Source organism: Eptatretus burgeri, chromosome 1 (assembly GCF_056783735.1).
Source record: "Eptatretus burgeri isolate ZD-2024b chromosome 1, Ebu_testis_v1, whole genome shotgun sequence".
In the NCBI taxonomy this organism is placed as follows: domain Eukaryota; kingdom Metazoa; phylum Chordata; class Myxini; order Myxiniformes; family Myxinidae; genus Eptatretus; species Eptatretus burgeri.
In genome coordinates, this window is record NC_140961.1 from 149,313,321 (window position 1) to 149,337,953 (window position 24,633).

The 24,633-nt window shown below is 41.1% G+C and overlaps 1 protein-coding gene across 1 annotated transcript in view; it reads left to right on the forward strand.

The window, feature by feature from the left end:
* Nucleotides 1-18,972, forward strand: part of LOC147035728 (extracellular calcium-sensing receptor-like) — a 116,656-nt gene extending 97,684 nt beyond the window's left edge. The window contains exons 5-8 of the mRNA XM_085869287.1: nt 14,391-14,759; nt 14,932-15,159; nt 17,834-18,125; nt 18,536-18,972. Coding sequence (XP_085725413.1) covers nt 14,391-14,759; nt 14,932-15,159; nt 17,834-18,125; nt 18,536-18,972 — 1,326 coding nt within the window. The remainder of the gene's footprint in view (nt 1-14,390; nt 14,760-14,931; nt 15,160-17,833; nt 18,126-18,535) is intronic.
* The last annotated feature ends 5,661 nt before the right edge of the window (nt 18,973-24,633 follow it).

Here is a 24,633-nt window from a genome sequence, read left to right on the forward strand (position 1 = left end):
GGGTCTTGATGCTCTTTCAAAGGTGATGCTCTTTCTATGAACCCCTCCATTCCTCAGCGATGCTCAGACTGTCTTGAAGCCCGATCACCTCAGACCGTTTGGCGCTGGCTGGCGAGCTCTCTCTGGCTCTCTCCACATGAATGCACAGGTTTTACGTGGCACAGCAGGCTCAGCCACGCTCTCCATCTCGCGTGTCCTCCGCTCTCCTGGACTTCGTCCCCGCCTGTGTTCTCCCGACTCCAGACTTCACCGACTGACTCCACCGACAGACTCTCGACTCGACTGACTCCAGACTGCGAACTGGCACTCCGCTCGCCCTTATATCGGGTCCGTGAGGCAAGATCTGACCACCGCTCTTCGACCTTTAACCGCCCACAGGCCCGCCCCTTTTCTCCTGTGATCCGAATTCCGAGTCGAAGCTTCCACAGAGCGGATGTGGGTGAAATCATCTGACTTGCTCGGTGAGCGAACCCCCGCGTGTGCCTGCAACGATGCTGTTCACTGGGAACTCGCCGTGGCTGTTGCAAATATGGCGGCGTTTGCGGAGATGAAGGTGAGGTGATGTTATTTGGGTGGGGGAGATGTGGTTTAGGAGATGGGGGGGAGATGTTGTTGTTATGAAGGCGGTGTGGAGAGGGTGGTTGGTGGTTGACGTGGTGGCTGGTGGGTGGCGTGGAGAAGGTGGTTGGCATTGTGGCATGGTGGAGAAGGTGGTTGGTGGTGGCATGGTGGAGAAGTGGTTGGTGGGTGGTGTGGTGGAGAAGGTGGTTGGTGGCTGGCATTGTGGTTGGTCCGAAATAACGATAGTAAAGAAAAATGGCTTAATCAAAGATCACAGCCCGGGTGACACGAATAAAGCCCATTAAACAACGGTGGGGAAATCTAACTGAACACGGACTTATCGGCATGACTGAACAAAGGACCTATATAGTGTTCTGCGAATTTCCACAGTTGTAACAATATTCTTTTCATTCATGCTTGGAGTGGATGCGAAACCACATCATCTACCTTTGGACAAGGAAAAACCCAACTCCTGAAAGCCTTTCCGAAGTTGGATAGCATTCAACATCTGTCTTAAGCATTGTCGGATAGAGAGAAAACAGCAGCTGAGGTTGGTACTTTGGGAGTTTCAATCTTCTGTCAACTCTGCGGAGCGAAGGGTGAGTCCTTGACAAGTGTAAGACACATGTAGTATCAAGCAATGGTTGCTCGGTGTAATAGAATCCGACTGAGCATGCAGCCCATTTCCATAGCCTTCGTGTGCATCTCCAGATGGTTCAGTGGAACGAACTCGCCAACAAACGCCTGGATGCGCTGGAATGGGGATGGACTATGGACAAAAACATTATGCGCCCAATTATGACGGACTTAGATGCGGCACCCGCAAATGTACTTAAATTTATTTGTTGTAAATGTAAAGTCAGCACCAAAAGACAGTGTGCTACAAACCAGTGTTCCTGCCACAAAAATGGCTTAAAGTGTGTGGTTGCATGTGGTGGTTGTCGTGGGGAGAGCTGCCACAACAAGTCAGTTGATGTTGTAATTGACGAAGATGAAGATTATGCATATGAACCTTGAACCAAGCCCATGTATAATGTATGTGTGCGTAACATTTTGTGTTGATTTTGATATATAATTATAATATAATGTATTGAAGTAGCACAGTTATGCAACTGTATCCAGGCTGTTGTGTTTTCTGTACGTTTTTGGTAGTCAAGGTGTTTTGAAAACAACCTGTAAATGCCTAATCTTCGGGCATTAGCTATACCAGTGGGTGGCCATCTTGGATTTGTTTTATTATTATAATATCTTTCTAAAGCAGAGTCCATTTATTTTTCTTGGTTTATCATTCCAACTATGATGCGTAGGGTATTAGGAATAAAAACCAGTTTGATGAAGTTACTTTATTGTACTTATGTATATCCATCTTCACCAGGGCGGTCTGGACTCGTGACCGTGCGGCCGCGGAGCTTCAGTTTAACCCGTATATTGGCGGCCATCTTGGATTTTTAATATGATGTGTCTGTCAGAACTAAAGTCTTTTGTCATAGTAGGATAAAACATGTTACGTTTAATATATAAGCCAATTTGCAGTACACTAGTATCCCAGAAAAAAATAGAAATCGGTATTTTCCTTTTTATAACCCTTATTTTCGTTGTGCGAAAAAAGCTGAAATATCGACAAAAATTCAAAATGCCGTCAAACATTTTCCCCAAAGTGAATCGCTCAGGACTTGTTTTCAGTAGTATTGGAGACATTGGTGAGTAAAAATCAGAACAGTTTGATAACATAGTAATTTCTTCCCCAGCTTCGACCTATCCACCGGTCTCGTACGCCATCGCTCGTCACTTGAATCTATTCTTCACACGCACAAGGACAGAAGGCTTCCTCATCACCATCCAGGTGTTTACCATATCCCATGTGAATGCGGCAAAGTTTACCATGGTGAAACTGGCACGACGATCACCACTAGATTGAAAGAAAATCAGGCATATAATAGAAGAGTGGAAGGGGAAAAATCAGCAATTGTCAATCATGCACAGACCAATAACCATCACATATTATGGTCAGATAGCATATTATCACATCCATCAGTCACTGGCACACACACAAGGAGAATCAGAGAAGCTATGGTGATGTATTTACATCACAGAGTCCCTCAAGAAAAGAAGATATCCATTAGCGATATCTGGCTCTCCCTTATTAACAAATTGACACCTAAAACTACAGCTTTCAATACACTGAGGGCATTGGACTCTGATGAGCAAAATGCACTGACCAATCGTAACATCCATTCAACAGCCAATCAGACAAAGCCAATTAGCACCTCACAATAATTAGCCAATCAGCACCCACAATAATCAGTCAATGTTTGGTGAAGAGTTGTTGTAATAGTTGTATTCATTCGTTCCATTTACTACCTCCTTTTTTTTACTTTGGAGTTATTGTCTTCAATAAAGTATAAAGAATATAAATTACTAAATTAAAACCTCATACATGGTGAAAACTCAAAACCTTTAACTTATTATTGTTGTTCCACCAAATAAACTTTTAAACAGTACTTAAATAGAGTGACACTTGTTGAGACTTCAAAGTTAACTGCAGCCACATAATTATGGACAGAGAAAAAATTCAGGACACCATAAAAGTAAATTTTAGGAAAATATCGTTTTTCAGGCGCTCTAATTCGAGAAGTCAACTGGCTGAAACATGGAATGCCATATGTCCCACAGAAAAACCTTTGCATCTTGGTGAAATTGCCAGGGGCATTGAAAAAGCTATTTACATGGTTTGTTCCATGTGGTAAACTGTAAAAAAGAAGGGACATTCTTCAGAAAAATGTCAGGGTCATAGAAAAGGCCCCTTTTTATGGTATGTGGCATGTGGAAAACTTCAGAAAAGAAGGGACATTCCATGGCTTGTGGAAAATACCAAACGATAGAATATTAAGCACATCCAAAAATATATTGTGTGCATGCTGGACTACCCTTGTGTTTTTATGAGGAAACAAGTAATGCTCTAGAAAAGTTCATTTAAAGGGGCGCCTATTTTTAAAGGAATTAACAATGCACATGCATATTATCTTATGTGTTTTCGTTTTCAATGTTCACAAAAAACTTTACATGCTGACGAGTTTTAACCTAAACTTTTTTCCAAAGTCCACTTTTAAGGTGTTCCTAATTTTTGTGATGTTGCTAATTTTGTGGCTGCGGGTAACTTTGAATTCTCAACAAGTGTCCCTTTATTAACCTTCAAAATTTCACACATTTTCATCCAACAGTTCATAAATTATGAGCCCTCGCATTTGACTATTTTACAACCAGAATCAAAATTTTCAAACTTTTTGGTGTTCACACCTTTGAGCAAAATAGGGGCAATACCCCTGGGCACTCACCTGGTAGAATAATGTCACGGAGGAGGTAGTCAATGTGGGACAGAATCAGCAAAATGTACCAACAAACCAATGCTATAGCAAACACCTATTTTGGAGGAACCCCCCTCCTCATAAACCCTCTTAGACCCCAATTTTTTAAGTGTGAGCAACCTTTGGTAGATCACCAGTGATGAAGGTTGTGGTAAAGTTTGATGAAGAGATGATCACTAATGATGAAGGGTGTCAAAATTGTTTATATAGTTTTGGAGAAGAAAGTGAATACCTATTTTGGGGGGCAACCCCCCCCCACCAGGAATTTTCAGTCCCTATGATAAAGTTGCAGACAGAGAAATCGTTCCAGATAAATGGAGGAGAGCTTCGTGCTTCCCTTGATTGCTGCTGGACTCTCTGCTTTTAACAACACCGCCATTGCATACTTGTACCGCACAAGAACGGAGCTCAAGATAATGGCTAAAGAGCAAAAACTGGCAAAAAAACAAACACTAGGGCACTGAAATGGAAATTCTTTTGAAAGCCAATAATTAGATGTATTGGCCCAATGTATATTCTAAGTTTCATCTGGTTTCAATGAATAGCCTTTGAGATATGAGCGCCAACACATTTTTGGCGGATGGATGGACAGACCGACAGACACCAATGTAAATTTTGAAGATTTTTCTTAAAAACTGAAGAATGCTGAAATGGGAGTTGCTGAAATTTGGAAGATAATACCGCGACATACAAAGGATCAACGTCTGAAATTTGCAACAAATTTTTTCCCATAGAAGATGAGAAACAATTTTTCAGTCCCTGTGTTAATATTGCATACAGAAAAACAATCCAAAAAAGGGAGGGCGCTTTGTGCCTCTCTTGATAAGGTAATTTTATGACGTAATTTTCCTGTACCTTTTGATGCCTCTGGTGATGATGTCGCCGGTTCCATTATGTTTTTGGGTTGTCCGTCCGTTCATCTGTACAAATGTACGGATGTACGTACATGCAAATTTTCTGTGTTTTTTCAATAAATGCTAATCTGATTTATATGAATTTTTGATGATAGATTCGACTCACCATGCAGAATTTTTTTAATGATAATTTTGACGTCATAGATAACGTGGGGTGGCAGTCATCTTGGAAAAACAGGGAAACTTTGGGCCTCTGTTTCTCTGAAACCGCTCAATGAAAAAAATTGAAACTTGGCAACTGGCAACCACTCTGCAACTGGCAACGTGCAATAACAGCAATCTGACTATTATGTCATCAATCAAGTGGTATCACGGTCAAAATTTGACAAGTTGAACACTGCATTTGATCAGAATGAAAATTTTTGTGAGGTTCATATGGGGAAATATTTAGACACAGAAAAAAATATGATGTCATCTGTCACGTGATTTGGCAGCCATATTGTTTGTTTGTTTTTAATGGAAAAAAGTCTTCTTCTCCCGAATCGCTTTACAGATCGAAGTGAAACTGCACATAAATGATTGACTCTTCATGCTGAATAAAGTATGATAACTATGACATCATAGGTCACATGATCTGGCAGCCATCTTCGATTAAACCTCAACCCTTCAAAAATCTTATCCAGAATGGCTGGACAAATTGAGGAGAAACTTCAAAGACATGTTCCCCATGACTTGTGGATATTGGGATGATAAAGAATAATTGATGTCACATGGTTTGGCATTCTTATTGGATTGAAGAAAAATATTAAATAATGTTTTCTCTGGAACTGCTTATCCAATCAAAGTGAAATTTACCATGTATCATCAAACAATGTACATGCATAAAGTGCGGAAATTATGTCATAGGTCACATGGTGTGGCAGCCATGTTGGATCGAAAAACAAACCTTCCCCGATCAAAACGAAACTTCAAACACGTGATTCCCCCCAAATGTTGGGCAGATTACAAATTTTCAATGCCATTGGTCACGTGGTTTGGCAGCCATGTTAGTGTGAAAACTGAAAACTTAAAAACCTTTTTCTACAAATTTGCTTAACAAATCAATATGAAACATGTTGCATTACATGGAGAAAGGGAAGTGAATCACAACTGCATATTTTCACACAAATTGCTGGAGCAGTTTCCAAAATATAACTTTTTTATATTTTCCTTGAAACCAATGTGGCTGCCACACCACGTGACTGATGATATCATTTTTTAAGTAAATTTTATGCAGCAAGAGCAGTGGATCAAAACTGCAAAGTTTAGTATTGATAGGTTAAACGGTTTCAGATAATTAATGGTTGAATTTTTTCTTTAAACGCAACGTGGCTGCCACATCATGTAACTGATGAGATTAGTGTTAAATAAAGTATTTGTAGCAACAGGAGTGGATCATCACTGCAAAGTCTCACCTCCAAAGGCTAAGCAGTTCCAGAGAAATTTTTTTTTTAATATCATTGACTTGGCATAGGGAATATTGGTTGAAAATTTCAACATCATTGGTCACATGGTCTTGCAGCCATGTTGGACAAAAAGCCATATCCGGTCAATGTGAAACTTCAAAGAGGTGATCGTCCACCCATTCTGAATTTGTTTTGATAAAGAGGACAATTGGGTCAGGTGTCCGATCAAAGCGGGTTGTTTCGAAGGGGGCGGCATGTGTTTTGTTTTCAGCATAAACATTTTACGAAATTTTCACCACAGATGCGACAACTCATGTAGAATGTTTTTTTGTAATTATTATGAGGTCATAATAATTGGCCATTGCATACTTGTACCGCAAGGTGATGTGGTGTGGCAGCCATGATGGAAAAATGGAAAAAACGTTGGACTTCTATCTCCAAAACCATCCGATGGAAAACAATTGAAACTTGGCACATGTGAAGTACTCCCCATGGGTAAACAAGGGGGATTTTTTTATGATGTCATTTGTGGATTCCTTTTGACATAGTTTCATATATAAAATGCCACTCCATCCAATCAGTATGAAAATTTTTGCGAGTCATCTAGGACTAAATTGTAATTGGCCAAAAAAATGTTGACGTCATCGGTCTCGTGGTTTAGCAGCCATGTTGGATTGAACGAAATTCTTTAAGACATATTTCTCTTGAACCGCTTCATCAATCAATATGAAACGTCACAATTATGATTGAGTCGACGTGTGGAATATACTGTATGTTTTTAATTTCAACCTGATCGGATGCATGGTCTGTCAGCTATATTTTTTTCATCTTTTAAATCTGGGTTCACGGATTAAAATCAAACTTGGTGAATGTATGTAGAATGATGTAATAATGTTGCCAGAGGCATATCTGGAGATGTTGTGATGTCAAAGGTTGTCGTTCTAAGTTAATATGAAGTAAAGCTTGAAAGTTGTAAGAATATTTGAGTTCTCAGCCAATCCTAATTTAACATTGAAGTCAATTGGGGAAAGGGTAAAACTAGTTGACCAACCTCAAAATATTGTTATGATGATGTGAAATGGCACTCACCAGAAATGGCACCAAACATATAGTGATTCCTGAGATCGTCATTTTTTTCAGATAGTTCTCCCCTTGTGTCTGATGGGCTACAGAGGAACAGGATTAGTTTGGCTTTCCCCACTTTAACCCCATTTTTCTCTTTTAATTGAGCACCACATTCAAAACGTGAGCCACCACATTAGCATATGCCACCAAAACATTCAAATTGTGCACCAGAACTCAACCACCATACAACTTTCATCAAAACCATCACCACCACTTTCAAACATGCTTTTAACACCACTTTCAACAACAACAATGCCACCATCACAATACTACAATGACTTCCACACCACAAAACCAACAACCATCTCCTCGCTTTGCTTGTGTGCCATCGAATTCAGCCTCAACCATTGCTCTCTCACTCTGGTGCCATTCCAAACACCACTCCAACCACCATGTAAATCACTTGCCTTTGATCCATGACAGCACCACTATCACACATACTCGGGTGTCACTTCGCCCCCACTCGGAAAGCCACTACCAACTAAGCTCACTGCCATTTAGCACAACTTTGCGCTGGCATTTCTGTTGTTCCTCCATGTTGGCAGCAACCATCTGTGACCCTTCAGGATGCTTGTGCTACCAGTTGGGAGAAATCTATGCTGCCCCCACCCCTCATTAATTTGGGTGATCGGCTCTGTGGCCCACCTCAAAGATGATCCATTTTTGGTCTGAATGCTTCGCAGAGTGGGTGATGTTAGGATGCAGGCGAATTCTGGGCCAATGAACACAGTGCACTCAGAACACAAGGGGCAGACATGTTTACACTTGCTGGGGACGTTGTACTCCACCCCGATCAGAGCATTTCAAGTAGCATTTGACGTTCTTTCAGAGGGTCATTTGAAGAGCTATTTTCACTCTTTAAGAGAAGGATCTTTCAAAGGTTCCTTTTTGTAAGGTTTGTCATGGCGGATGATTCAGAGTTATGAGCCCCATTGGACTCAATCCGAAACTGGGGCTTATGGATTTGGTCTCGATTTTTGTGTCCCCATGCGTGTGTGCGTCCACAACCTCATCCATTTTGCATGTCCCTGCTTTATAAATGCCTGGAAATATATCTCTGTTTTTAATGTATCACATACTTTTCCTCATGTTTTCTTTTTTAATGAACTCCATGTTAATTGAAATTCAATCTACTCATCATGTCTTTTCTTTCATTGGTCCAGCATAGTTCACACTTAGTGTTAGCCTGGGACGTTCCACCCCACTAATTGGCTCATGTTACCAGCCGGTGCTGTGCCTATCTGTTTCGCTCGGCAGAACATCACCAGGTGCGCTTCCGATGGCATAGCCTCTAGTTAGGTTGCTGTGCCAATATAAAGGTATTATGAAAACCTCGAAGTGTAACCCTGTTAGGCCAGGAGTCTAAGTCAAGCAGATAAGGCTGTGTAAGAACTACAGCTCGTTGGATCCTGAAGTTATCTGTGGTCAGCGGCTTGAGGGCCGGATATCGTGAAGATATGCCTATGGAAACCCCATGTGGTCGTCTCGAACCCCGGACCTGTAACAATATCCCACTGTACCTATTTCTCCCACTTTCAAGTCGGCATGATGGATATTAATTAAGTCACCAATGAATGAATATTAAATCTTCAATAGACACACCCCTCCCCCACATAACCTCTCAATTTAACAAAGAAGTCAATGAGAAAATAAAATATCATCCCTATTCTCCAACTGTCAAGCAAACCGGATGGATATTAATCAAATTACCTGAAAATATATTTAATCCTCAATGGACCTCTCTCCTGTCAATTAGAATTTTAGTATATTAAGTGTTAATACTTGACGAATCAACAGAACTAAAATTAACTAAATAAAATTGTCAAAAACATAAGAATATTTAACCAAAGTCGATATAAACACCAACATCATCAACGATACAATAATTTCCTCTTTGGTTTCAGCTTCACCCCAGTATCGTTTTTGAAGTGAGTATTGCTATTAGAGCTTTTATTTATTTTTGTCCTCCTCATTAAATTACTTCCTTGTTGTTGCGTTTTTGCAATTCATCAAGTCTTTTTGTAATACCATTGATTTCCATATTTTTGATATTTATTCATCCTCTTTTTGGTTCATGAGCGCCAGCCAGAGTGACCACTATATTCGTTATGTCTGTCTGTCTGTCTGTCTGTCTGTGTGTCTGTCTGTCCAGAGCATAACTTCGTGGACTTTGATCCAATCTTGATGAAACTTGGTTATGTGTTCGGTATCAATGTCTAGTTGTGTTTTCCTGGATGATGGTAGCCATTTTTAGGGGGTAGTCGGATTAAAAATCTTTCTTCTCCTAGGGAATTGATTGAATGGAATGGCATCTTCGGTATTTGAATAGCAAAATGAATTATCTAAAGCCTGTCATTGTCCGATTTTTCATTTTCGTCCCAAGGTCAAGGTCACAAGGTCAAAAACCTAAAAAATTGCGAATTTTGACATAAAAATCATAAGACAGCCCAAACTTTGAGAGCTAGGAAGGCAATATTTTTTATGCATAATCTTAAGCTCATTCCCCACATAAAGTCTTGAAACCATTATGCTCTATCGCGAACACCTTTCCCGTGGCACCTCCTTCAATTTGTTTTTACGCTGATTTCATCAATGTATGGATAATCCGAGGAGTGCGAAATGCCATATAGCCAATATGACGTTATATTGTTCCTGGAATGTTCCAGAGGAAGTTTTGCACCAAATGTCATAATCCTTGAGCTTTGACCTTTAAAGGCCACAAAGGTCAAATTTTCAAAGTTGTGGGAATCGAACCGGGTTTTCGAACTTCTTCGACCAACTAACTCCAATAAGCTAAAGCACATCCTGTTTCCTTATTTTAATGTCCACAACTTGTTTTGTGACCTTTAAAGGTTATGCAAGGTCAAATTTTGAAAGTTGTTGACGAAACCAGGTTTTCAACATTTTTCAGCTAATTACCTGTCACCCGTACCACATCATGTTGATCATTTTTATAACTTGGTCAAAAATTATCACATTGTCTCATCTTTCACTTCTGAAACAATCTACATCGTCAAATACCTCAGGTGAACCATTGTCATCTTCAGTTATTTATTTATTTATTTTGTAATTAGAATGCCATGCCATGGTGGAAGGACGTACCGAGACATGACAGAGGTAAATAGACACCATGATTTTTAAAGAATATATTTCTTGAACATTTGAACGACTTGAACTTGAACAGGAAACCATTTTAATACAAACACTAGCATTTGGTAGACTTGCCATTTGCAGATTTCAAGCCTTTTACTCTTTCAGACATAGAACAAACCATTTCCGAAATTTTCTCTTGTGGGATTTCTGCCCAGGCTTCATGCTAAAGGTTTTGCAATTCTGGCCGTAATGTTGGTTTCCTTGACTTTTTCCACAGAGCTCGATCCAACATGGCCCATAGGTGTTCAATGTGATTCATGTCAGGAGACCAACTTGGCCAAAGAAGTCACTAGATCCCCTTTCTGTCCTGCCATTATTTGGTCTTTTTTGGAGTGTGGCATGGAGCTCCATCTTCCATGAACAGAGTGTTGTTTTTGATAATCTGACCAGTGAAGAAGACAGGGAGATGTCCATCCTCAAGGATAGAAATGTATATCATAGAGTTGATGTTGCCAACACACTCCACAAGCTCTGACTGACCAGCACTCCAGGTTTCTACCCACACCATCACTGAAAACCACCGTGTTTGACAGTTGGCTGCAATCGGTTCAAAAATAACTCTTGACTGGGAAGTCTCCAGAGCCATATGCGTCCAGTGTCAGAAAATTGAGCAAATTGGGACTCATCTGAAAAAATTACAGTTTGCCAAAACTCCAAGGGTCTGGTGATCATCACATCAGCCCACTTCTTTCTCCTTTGAATGTTGGCTGGTCTAACAAGAGGTTTTCTCCAAGCTGCTCTCCCATAGTAGCCCAGTTGACAAAGGAACCGGACATCAGTTCTTGAGCGAACTTGGACCTCCTATACAACATCTGCTGCCTTGCAACGGGGAGTTTTCTCAATGGACCGCTTGACAGAACAAATACACCTATCTGAGGGTCCAGGTTGACCAGAACGGGAAGCTGTGGATTCCTTACCTTCGCTGGTGATTTGCACAATCTCCAGATTGGCCATAGAAAGTGGAATGCCAAGGTATTGAGCTATCTGATGCTGGCTGAATTCACCTTCTAATTGGCCAACAATTCGTTCTCTTTGAAAATCGCAAAGGTCCTGTGCTCCTTGGGTTTGAGGAATAGTTAATTGCCATACAACACCCAGAAACTCGTTTCTGCAAATAAATAGTTGAATATTAATACATATCCTCAGTAAATTTGCCTTCTACAGAAGAAATGAATAAATTTAAGGTGTCCATTTACTTCTGTCATATCTCTGTATTAAGCTCCTTAATATACCTTAACATGGTTAGCATTTAAAACATGGAAATTCAAACGGATTTTGTGTAGTTTATTAGCCTAATCAACTCAGGAGGTCATGACGATCATTTTGCTGCATTGCATTCCACATACGAACGCTTCAGTAGAACTCCTAAAAAACATGCCACCCCCCCCCCCTCTCACACACACAAAACACACACACACACACACACACACACCTCATCCATTTGTGGTAGTCTTAAAGGAGCAACAGGGTCTTGTGGGACCTCTGGGTCTTTGAGGATCTCTGGATATTTTGGGTCCTCAGGGTCTTCTGGCTCTTTGGAGTCTTTTGAATATTTGGATTCTCTTATGTCCTCCTGGTCTTTTTGGTCCTCAAGGTATTTTTGGTCTTTGTGGTCTTTTTGGTTATCTGAGTTTTTTGTTGTCCTCTTGATATTTTTGAGACTTTTGGGTCTTCAGGAACCTTTTGGGACTTTTGCTCCTCGTGAACATTTGTGACTTTTGGGTCTTCGGGAATTTTTGGAAGTTTTCGGTCCTTGGGAACTTTTTGAGGCTTTTGGTTACTCGGGGTCTTTTTCTCTTCTGGATGTTTTGGGCCTTCTGGGTCCTTGGGGTCTTTTAGGTCCTTTTTGGTCTTTTGGATCATCAGTCTTTTGGGTCATTTGGGTCTTCAGTGTCCTTCGAGGTCTTAAGTGTCTTAGGAGTCTTAAAGGGTCTTCAAAGGTCAAAGGGGTCTCAGCAGTCTCAAGGTTCAAAAGGCACATTCCATTCGTGCATAATTAATTAATGAATATACATACGAAATTAATAGACACAAAAGTATGCCTCACACATACAAATGCACAGACCTTCTGTACACAAATGCACGCACACACACACACGCACACGCACACGCACACGCACATGCACACGCACACGCACACAAACACACACACACCTCGTCCATTTATTGTAGATAGGTATGCTTGACACCAAAATGATGAATTTCTTGAAGCTTAACCCCCCTTCTTCCAGGTGTCCTTCCAGACATTCTTATGAGAAAATATTTGTATTTGAGAAATATATGAGATTAATCTGATCGCAGAAAAAAACCTCCCCATATTCCCGTTGCTAATTCGGTTTGTATTCCTTTACTTAATGTGAAAAATTTTGTTTCTTGTGTCTTCATCGTACATAATTCCACTAGGAACAGGACCCATCCCCAGTGATGGTGAAAGCAAGCAAAAGCATTCGTCCCCAGTGACAGGAAAAGTTCAAGTGAATCAATCAACTTAAATTATTTCATGGACTTTAAAGAGGTTAACTGTGTTGTACTCTTGTTCTCACTCAGAAGCAAAGCTTTGAGCAACTTATTCCACCCACCTCAAAATTGTGGTGGAATTTGGGAAGCAGAGGATGAATTTGTCTCAAAAGGAGGCAAATATCCGGCTTGGGAAATAAAATTTGGATTCAACATTATTCATGCTTCTTCTCCTATCATTTCAAAAGTGAATGTTGAGCTTTTCAAACAGAGTGTGGAGAGTGGCCATCATAAACGGGAAACAGACAAATGCACGGACTTGCACCACAATTCGCAATATATATTAGATGACTTCCCTTCCAAGGAACTTTAACAAAGAAAGAATCCATTCGGCCCATCAAACATGCACAATGATTGCAAAACGAAGACCGTTTTTGTGTACAGAATGAAGGCTCGTGTAAGAGTGAGAACACAAAACTGATCAGGATGCAACAGTACAAAAGGAACAGTAGACACAGAGGGAACACCAACAGTGGAGTTGAAGGACAAAATGGAGGGATATTTTGACAAACAATGGGGTGGGAAAGAATGAGATGGACAGGATGGAAAAAGAAGGAAACTTATTCCCCCCAACCCTCACTCCCTCTCCTGACCCCTCTCCTTTCTCTCCCTTCTCTCTTTCTCTCTCTCCTCATTCTCCCTGTTCAATCTCTCACACCTCCCCTCCTCTCTCTCTCCACTCTCCTCATCCCTCCTCTCCACGTCCCCTCCCCTCCCCTCAATCCCCCACTCCCCTCTCACCCCACCCCCATCTCTCTTCCAGGCTGGTATGTGGGGGAGCACAGGCAGAATTTAGAGAGGGGAGTAGATACATTGGGGGCAAGGGAAATGGATAAATTTGGAGAGGTGAGTAAAAGAGGAAGAGGGTATGAAAATGACCACAGTTGAGGCTGTGGGAAATGTGGAGAATGTTCCAGGCCATAATAAATTGATCACACACATTCACAAGATTAATCACAAGATTAATGGATGACTATTAAATGAAATGGAAATGAGCACAAAGGACTAACAACAGTGCAGTTACCAAATCAGCATTAGATCAACGGGACAAATTTGGAACGTTATCCTTGCCTATGGAGGTTAACCTTTCAGTCAAAATCCTAGAGCAGAAGGTTAAACAGTCCATCTTAATCAAACCCAACAGAATGTCGAATGTGTTTAAGCAAACTATGACATTAAACGACTTCACAATGAAAATGTGCAAAAAACATATAGTGTATGCATTCAGTTGCATGGTTTTGTGAAATAAATTACTTCACAGTTATTTATTATGATGTTTTATAAACGCAACAAACATGTGTTGCATTGCATTCACAGTTCGTTTTTGTTAAGAAAACATTGTAACCATTTATTATTCTTGCCTCAAAAAGACAAAAAGCATTTCTTTATCTGATGGAAATACTCATGTTGAACCGAATAAAACAATAAAAAGAGAAGAAAACCCACTTTATCGGAATGAGGAATCATTAAATGAATATATTGTTGAATTGTGGGAAGATGTTTTCAGATGCACCTGGAATGGAGAAAAAATTGAACTTCCATCATGCTCAGGCCAAGAATCATTAGACAAAGTTTATTCACAGTTTACTGATGTTTCCAATTTAATTGTTTCTTCTTATACGTACCAAGCAGTGTATGTTGTAGCATATGCCTTGAGAGGCATTCAAACATGTACATCGCAAAATAGTCCATTTCAAAATGGATCATGTGTGCAGCTATCTGATTTTGAACCATGGCAAGTAAGGAGAAATTGTTTGCTTATTTTGTGCATAATTTATTTTTTAATGAGTGGGTGAGAAGCATGCTTGTGGTTTGATATTTCAACCAAAATTGAATTAACATATTGATGGGATAGCTTCCACCCTTCTCATCCGCTCCAGTAATGTTCAATTTGTTTGTCATTTGTCTCAGCTGTTGTTGTATATGCGGAATGTACGATGGAAATCGACTTCAGGAACTACAATGTTTTTTGATGACAATGGAGACCCACCGGCCCCACATGAGCTCATAATATGGGAAAGAGATACAAATGGAAAAATATATTCAAAAATCATTGGACATTTTGACTCCAATCGTTCACCTGACAAAAAGCTCTCTGTGAATAATGGTGGATTTTACTGGAGTGGTGGGACTACAAAGGCAAGCTTACTTATTAAATTACTTGCAGGGGTACCTGGCATTGCCTGCTATCGATTTTGTGGGGGCCTAAAACACTTCCCTACACCGACTAATAAATGGGGTCAGGGATCTTTTAATATTACCTTTCACTGATTCATGTAACTGAAATGGCTCGGCTCTATAAAATGATTTTGAAATGGCCCGTCACAGTTGCTGTCCAACTGACATTCCAATGAGAGTTGTAGAAACCCCATGAAATTGCAACTGTCAAGTAAGTGACCATGAGACCCGAGACCAAGCGATCACAAAATCATCTTCGCACACAGACAAATCTTCTGGACAGGGTGGTTACAAAGTTCCATTACCCTATCATCATTTGACGTTGTACATTTCATATGCACAGTATATGTTCATGTTCGTGATATTACTTTGGTTTTTTATGACACTAAAATTTCGGTGTATTCATAATTTACATTTTTACTTCTTGTGTGTTCATTATATTAATGTATCTGCTTCTGCGGAAGGTGTAACGTGACTTTGTAAACATCCTGCAAATGATTGGCTAAGAGGCACAGTAAAAGTGTTACTTTAGAAGTGGAATTTAATATAATTCATTGCATGGATGCTCATGAATTTGCTGTTGATGTTTCTGCATTAAGTTTGCCCTGACCTATAAATAGGGTGCCTTCAGGAAGAAGAACAAGATGTACAACCAACTTTGACTGCTTCCACAAGAGGTCTATTTGTGTTTCATTGTCTAGTATTCAAGTACACGTACTTATTTATTTACATGAATGTGTACTTGGGAATTGAGGGAGGAATTTAGGCTTTTAAGGTTAATGGAGGATGGGGAAGGTATTGAGGAAGGAAATCATGATAACATTGTGAATAGTAAGGCCAGGCAATAAAATAAAATTTCAGGAAGGGAAAAGTTAAACATATTCCATGCCAATGCCATATTCCATACCAGATTAAATAATAAGATGGAAGAGCTTGAAGCCAAAGTGGATAGCGAGGAGTACGACATACTCCACCGGGCAAAAGTTTTACTACACTCACATTTTTCAAGTTTTTACTGAAATTTAAGCAGTTTAATGTTTCAATGTATGCCGAAATTAAAACATCGAACAAATAAACAATTGAGATAAAAAAACGACATCATGCAATCGCTTTGTTGAACAAAATTTAATCAAATTTTTGACTCATCAAAGTAGCCACTTTTTGCAGATATAACAGCTGAACACACTCGTGACATTCTCTCTTCAATGGAAATCAAATATTGTTCAGAAAGTTATTCCAAACATAACACTGATGCAGAAGTTCCCACAAATGTGTTGCACTTGTAGGTTGCTTTGCTTTCACCCTTCTGTCCAGTTTATCCCAAACCAGCTCGATGGGGTTTAAGTCTGGAGACTGTGCTGGCCATTCAATGATTTGAAGCCTCCCTTCTTGTTCTTTTCTTCTAAGGTTTTTCTGACATAGCCTGGAGGTATGTTTTGGGTCGTTATTTTGCTGTAGGATGAAGCCATGACCAACTATGCGAAGACCAGAGGGTATTGCATGGTGCTGCAAAATGCTGTGGTAGCCCTTTTGGTTCAGAGTGGCAGTCACTCTATGCAAGTTGCCAACTCTGGATCCAGCAAAAGAGCCCCAGGTCATCACGCTTCTTCCTCCATGTTTGACAGTTGGTGTCACACACTGAGGAACCATCCTTTCACCTACTCGACTGCGTACAAAAACCCTGACTGATGAACCGAAGATTTCAAATTTTGATTCATCGGTCCATAAGACCTTCTTCCAGTTTTCAGTCATCCACTGGCGGTGCTTCATGGCCCAGGCAAACCTCTTTTTAAAAATTTGTCATCTTAGCAATGGTTTTCTTACTGCCACTCAACCTGTCAAACCTGCAGCTCTAAGTCTTCTCTTCACAGGTGAAACTGAGACTTCCTTACTTCAACCAGTGTTAAGCAGTTAACCAGAGCTGCCGATCACACAAACTATTGAATCTCAGAAACTTGTCTTGTGTTTGTGTTGTGGCTTTAGGTCTGCCAGACCTCTCCCTGTCAGAGTTTCCTCCAGTTCCCTAGTGCCTTTTGATGGTGTAAGGAACTGTACTCACTGACACCTTGGCTTCTTTCTATGCAATTTTTCTAAAGGAAACAACTACACTTTGACGGGTTATAATGTCCTGTCTGTCTTCCTTTGTTAATTTTTTTTTCTTGCCGTTATGACAGCAATATACTGTGCAGTGCAATATTGTCCACATAATGCTTCAGAGGGTGTATCAACACAGTTTGTTCCAACACTGCTTTTATGCAGACAGAGAGTTTGGAACTAATCAACAAAAGTTGGGACACCTGGAGGAATTGTTTGCATCAACTTTCAAGGCTTCATTTACTTCATTTGTTGCAGAACAGCTGCAGTGGCTAGCCATTACTTGTTCCCTGAAACGGGCCTTTTTTTAACAACCCTGAAATTTACATAATTTTTTCAGTTTTTCGTAACCTAAACTTTTTTTAACCTCTGGCAGTTTAAGTAAGTCGCTCATGACTGGTCAACACTGCTAACTGTAATTGTGCAGGTCAATCAGTTAAGACACATGGCAGTTGGAGATTCTCATCCCACAATAATAACTTTTAATCGAGCTTTGTATGAAAAAGTGGTGTAGCTGTTAAATCCCAGACCTGATCTGAAGGACAAAGTTGTTCCAAGGCTCGTGGAACTGCTTGTTGTGATGGCTGCATTGATGGCTATTGACATATCAATGGAGAACTCTGGCATTGATGATGCTTGGGCTGAGGCTGACCTATGTGGCTCAGCCACAAAAAGACAGATATTGAAGTGCACCCACTACAAACGTAAACCTCAAGCACACATCTATTCATTCATGGCCTTGTACGATCTTGCTCTGGATGAATTCTTCAAAGAATATCCTCATGTTATTGATTGTTTCTTGGAGACAGCAGATGCTGAAGCTGATGCCTGTGGTAAGGAGGATAAGAAGGAAAAGGTGGAATCAGTCAGTGAGGCAAAAACCTGTCTGGAAAAGGCTGTAACGACATCAGACATTGTCACTACATTTAACCTGTGGAAGGAAAAGCGATCCAAAGATGCAATGTTTAGGGCAACCCTGAACTATTTGCAATGTGTCGAGATAGTCCTGTTTTTTTTATCGTGGCATCACACAATGCGGATATGGAAAGCCACCGAGCAAAAGCAGAGCAGCTAAGCAAGCTTTTCTTTTGCATGGACCGCATAGAATACAAAAGACTCTGGCCACGCTATCTTGAAGACATGAAGGATCTCAAGGAGAAGCATCCAGAGACATGGAAGAAACTGTAGGGAGGATTCATGTCAGTTAGCATGAATGATTTATCTTTCACTTCCATTGGTACAGATCATGCCATTGAACATTTGAATAGGCAAATGAAAGCCAGATCAGGATTGGTTGGAATAGCAAACAATGTCAATGCCAGACAGAGGTTTTTCTTATCCACCCCAGAACTAGCACGCATGTCAGCAGAATTCAAGACTCAGTTCTTCATTGAGGCAAACAGCCAATTGACTGAGCACCATGATCTTCGTCTAAGTGATGTGAAACAGGTGCACACAGCTGTGGATAAAATAAAGAATTCAATTCTTGCCCATGAGAACCCTTTGGCAGTTGAAGGGAACAAGCTATACAACATGATCACCCTGATTTATGTTCCTGATGAGTATGTGGAGCAGATACTAAATGCAAATGACAGTGATCAAAAGTTGTATGAAGAATTTGTGGAAGACAGGATAAATGGTGAAGTATACATCTCTGAAGTATACAAGCCTTTGGGCTAAGGTAACAAAAGTAGGGAACAGAATGTTTCTCTCTGGGAACAAGACAATGCCCATTAAGCTGCGTGACAAGACAGTCGATCTAAAGGAGACAAAAAATCTGGATGGAAGACTTATGGTTCTTGCAAAATCCAGCAGAGATATAGTTCAAAAACATGCTATTGGAAACCATGAATTCACCCTTACACCAAGAGCACTGTTTTCACTTGATGGTACAATACTTAGATGCACTGAGAAGTCTAAGTTGATTCACCTTCTTGAGACACTCAAACCTGAGGAAACAGATCAAATGCAACAGAGTCAACTGATTGAAGACACAATGGACACTTCACCAGCAGAGACCAATGGTGTACACAGAAATATTGCCTTAGTGGATGGCATGGTACTTGTACAGAAAATATAAAACAGCCACATTAGAAACTGTTGCTGACCTTGGAAACAGCTTCAATGAAATGCTGATGTCAACAACAAGAGGGTATGATGAGACCAATGTAGCGTTTGACACATATAAGGATTCATCTCTGAAGTATGTTACAAAAGAATCCAGACGACAGGGAAAGGCTCCTGTCCAGTACAAGTTCCACAATGATACACGGATAAAACATGTCACCATGAAGAAATTCCTCTCGCATGACAAGACAAAGTCTGATCTAACAGATTACCTTGCAATGAAAGTGATTATGTAGAACAAGGACTCAGCAAAACTTATTGTTGTGTCTGCATCTGGGTGCACAAGAAGCAATAGCAATATCCCGTTTGAGAACAACAACCACGAAGAGGCCGACACCCTTCTCATCCATCATGCAGTGTTGGCATCTCACAGAAATCAACCTGATGCAGAAATCATGTTCTCACCAGACACTGATGTGCTTGTACTTGTAGTTGCCAACTATCATTTTTCCGAAGAAAAACAACCATTTCAATGGTGTCCAGGATCATTGACATTGAGCCAATTGCTGCAGCACTTAGAAGACAAAGAGCAAAGGCACTGCCCGCATTGCATGCCTTCTCAGGAGCTGACACTATTGGGAAATTCAACTGAATAGGCAAAGGGACATGGCTCAAAGTCTTCATGAAAGCAGGTGATGATGTCATTGAAGCTTTTCAGCAGCTCATTGATCATGATGGTGTCAGTGAGCAACAGTTGGCTGAACTTGCATCATTTGTGTGTGAGGTATATTGCCTTAAGGGAATTATAATCGAGAGCATTCCAGACTTATGATGGTATCTCTTCTGCAAACACATGGTGGAAAGCGACAGACTCCCTCTATCGAGTGCAGCCTGTGGCTGCTGGTTGCATCATTGGTTGGGACGCTGCTATGTCGCTGATGGAGTGTCCCCATTACCAATACACTGGTGCTTATTTTGCCGACCTCGGAAGGATGACAGGCTGAGTCAACCTCCTGGTGTATTTTAATTCAGCGGCCAACGGGGCTTGAACTCAGGACCCTAGGATCTCAAGCCGCCACCCTAACCACTAAGCCAACACCAGGCTCAGCGACAGACTGCCACCAACAATGGGAGCATTGAAGCAGAATATTCTGAGAGTCCCTGTCCAGGCTAGTGTGTGGGGCCAAGCTAGTATTGCACATCAGACCTTCGTAGATCCAATGAAGAATGGATTCTTCCAAGACGGTAATGGTAATCTTATGCCCCAAACTACAGATGATCTTCCTGCTGCAAACGCCATTGATGGTAAATGAGATGGTTTCTTGTCACTGCAAGGGCGATTGCTCAACATGCAGGTGTGGTTGCAGATCACACAATCTTGCCTGCACAGACCTCTGTTCATGCAACACTGAGTGCAAAAATGATCACGACTCTCTCTCAGTATTCCTGTGTGTGATAACAGTTCATGAGATGACAATTGAACTAAAATTGTTTTGTCCAGCAAATATTATTTCTATGGATTGATTCCAGTGTCACAGTTTGTATGTTGATCTGGTACATTTTGCAGAATATTCTTATCAGATATAGTCAGATATCATAAAGTGAAGGAAGTTTTATGTGAGAAGTTGACAATGCACCAGCTATAAAGCCAGTTTAGTATGTGCTCGATGCCCTGCACTACACAAATATATACTTCATGCCACACGTTCTGTCAAGAGGCATGCATGGTAATTACCTGTTGCAACAAAATAGCAGTAAGTGAAACAGAAATAACTACTGGTGGCCAAATATGGTAGGTTGCAGCAAGCCAATACCAAACCTTTTTTCAAATAGCTGCACCAACACTTTCATCGACTTTGAAAAGGTGGAGATGCCCCCGAGGCTACTCGGCTCACAAGTCTTAAGCTGCAAGTAAGTTGCTGATCAAAATATATTTTGAATGGTGACCATCGTGGATAATAAGATAACCTGCATTTGGAATTCTTACATAATTTCAATTTGATGTCAATACATGCATCAATTTCCTGAGCTTCAAATGTTAGGTTCTTTTCGCAAACAATTGTGTTCCAATTTTAATACAATAATTGATACAATAACAAACAAAAGAGGTTTTTTTATGTCAGCCATCTTGAATTCCAAGAATTCTGCAATCAAAATCGACTTCTACTTGCACCATCATTTTCGTCCACCACAAAAATGTGGGTATAGCCATTGAATTAATTTTTGTATCTTGCTTAGTTTTTGAGTTATTAATAAAAACAGTAACTAAATGGTGGCCATTTTGAAATCCAAGATGGCGGCTGAAAAAGTATTCGATTTAAATGGAAACATTGGTTTTTGTGTTGAGTAGAGGAAGGGCTTTCCAAAAATGGAAATAGTTGCAAATCCCCATCGATATTGAATGAAAGTTTGGCTCTTAGTATAGTGAACCTGACTCCACCCTTCCCCTCTCCCCACCCCTCCCTTCTCCCTCCTCACTCCTGGCCGGGTTTACTCTCATTATCTCCCCTCCCTCTCAAAGTTGCCTTCTCACCCCTTGCTCTAAATTCAGCCACCTCCTCCCTCTTCAAAGCAAACTTCTCTCTCTTCACCCTCCAAGCTTCCTCCTCACCTTTCTCAAAAGCTACCCCCACACCTTTCTCACTAAATTATTCCCCTTCACCCTTTTCCCTAAATTCTTCCCCCTCACCCGTCCATTTCAAATCTTCCTGCTCACTCCCCCTTCTCAAAGCTGCCCCTCTTCACATCAACAAAGCTGTTCCTTCCCCACACTCTATCCTCTTCCAGCTCATTCTTTCACCACCTCCAATCTCCAACTTCCCTTTGCCTCCGCTATTATTAACTCCTCACCACTACTCATCCCTGCACCACCAAGCATTTTGTCCTCATCCCTATCTGACCCTCTACACTAGCTCTTCTGTAATCTGTCATCATCTGTCAACAAGTCTCACTACCAAAATCTCTCCTTCCTCTCACAACCCTCCCTCTCCCATCCACTCCCATGCACCCAAAGCCTCCTCCACTCCCTCTTCTTCAAGAGGTTGGACCTCAAACATCCGGGGCCTTTCCTCTAACCTGACTGATCTTTCCATACAGGTTGCCACTGAAAAATCAGACATAATCTGCTTAACAGAAACTTTCAACCTTCAAGATGTCTCTGACTTCTTAGTTTCTCTCCCTTTTAATCCCACCTCTGGTATGATAGACCTGAGCCATGTCCTGATGGTGGAGTTGCTCTCTTTATGAAAAACTATATTCCACAATCATCAGCAAGGTCATGGAATCCACCATCGCTTCTGACATCAAATAATTCCTCTTCCCTTCATGATTTCATTTCCAACCACCAATTTGGATTTATTTCAGGTCACTCAACCCTGAACATGCTGCTTCTGCTTTCCCAACAATGGATGGACATCCTAAATGCCAAACATGAGATCAGAGCCATCTCCCTGGATATACAGCGAGCTTTCGACAAACTCTGGCATCCCGCCCTGCTCACCAATCTCTCTTCTTATGGAATCAAAGGCAATCTCCAACTCATTGCTCAAGAACTTCCTCTCCTGTCGCAGTCAACGTGTTGCTCTTCATGCAATTCTCCCATCTCCTCTTCCCGTCCAGGCTGGAGTTCTTCGAGGCAGTGTTCTTGGCCCTGTGCTTTTTCTGATTTTCATCAATGATCTCTCAGACTCTCTGAAAAGTCCTCTTTATCTCTTGGCTGATGACGCCACCCTCTGCCATATTATCTCTCATCTCTATTATCGACAGGCAGCGGCTCTCTTTACTCTCTGTATTGATAAAATTAAAAGCTGGTCAAAGAATTAGAATATGTCTTTAATCCTGACAAATCTCACACTACCACGATGTCTCTCAATAAGGTCTGTCTGGAACACCCCTCCCCATACACTTGCTCAATAACACCAATGAAGAAGTCCTTCCTTTCAAGCTTTTGGGTCTCACTATCTGCCACAATATTTCCTGGGAAAGCCACATCTCCATGTTGGCCACCAAAGCCAGTCGCCGACCGAGCATCCCACTTCGTGTAAAGTCCTGTCTTGGCACACCTGAACTTCTGGCCACTTACAAAGCTTTCATCTGCAGTCTGATGGAATACTGCTCTCCCCTCTGGTGTGGTGCTTCGACCTCACACCTATCTCAACTTCACGCTGTGGAAACCGAGGCTTTTAGGATCATTCATATCTCCCGAGATGAAGCTGAGTCTTTGGGTCATTCACTCTCACCGGAGGCAGGTCGGTGGTCTTTCTGTCGTCTGTAGTCTCCTCTCTGGCATTGCCCCCGATCCCCCCCCTGCTCTGTCTGTGCTCTGTCCCTCCTATATTTCCACAGGACACTGTGGAAGGTCCACCAAAACACCACTTCTGGTGAAACTACCAAAATCAAGTATCACTGTTCACCTTCACTCCTTCATTCCTCTTTTTCCCCACCTTTGGAACAAACTCCCACACTCTTCAATTCTACTCCTCCCTTCAGGTTTTCAAAACTTGTTCACCACCATCTTATTTCTTCCCCAATCCAAAATCTTTATCTTTCATACCCCTGTTAATCCAGCACAAACCCACCTCCTTCAAATTCCCTGTTTTCCTTCCTAAAAGTTCATGCAGTTCCATCATATTTATGCCGTGTACCCTGCCCACACCTCTCCCTTTCACAGATCTCCTGTTGTATCTCTTCCCCACTACTTTGTCCTTCCCTCTCCTGCCCCTCCTCTCTCCTGCCATGTTATGTGTTCTGCGTAATTAGCTCTTATATGAGCCTTAACATGGTTTCCAAAAAAGAACAGTAATTTCTGGCATATCATCAAATGCATCCATATCTAAGAACAGGCCATCACTTTCCCTGTTGTTTGTTTTTACATCCGGCACTGAAGGTCGATGGAGGTTATGTTTGCACCCCTGTCTGTTTGCATTCGGGCAGAATATCTCAAAACGTTATGGAAGGATTTGGACAAAACTTGGGGGAAAGGTTGGGTGTGGGACAAGAACGAATTTATTCGATATTGGTCAAGATCTGCATCAAGATCGGGATAGGATATTTTTTTAATTTGCAAGTGATTCTTCACCATTGTGAGATGCTGCCAAAAACGATATAGTACAGTATCTCAAAAAGTTGTGAACGGGTTAAGATGAAACATGGCTGATGAGTTTGGTCGATGACAAGAACAAGCTGAATCGATTTTGGTTAAGATCCAAATCCAGATCTGGCCGATCAATGGGACACAAAATGTAAACTGTTCAGCCTGTCGGAGGTATGTGACCT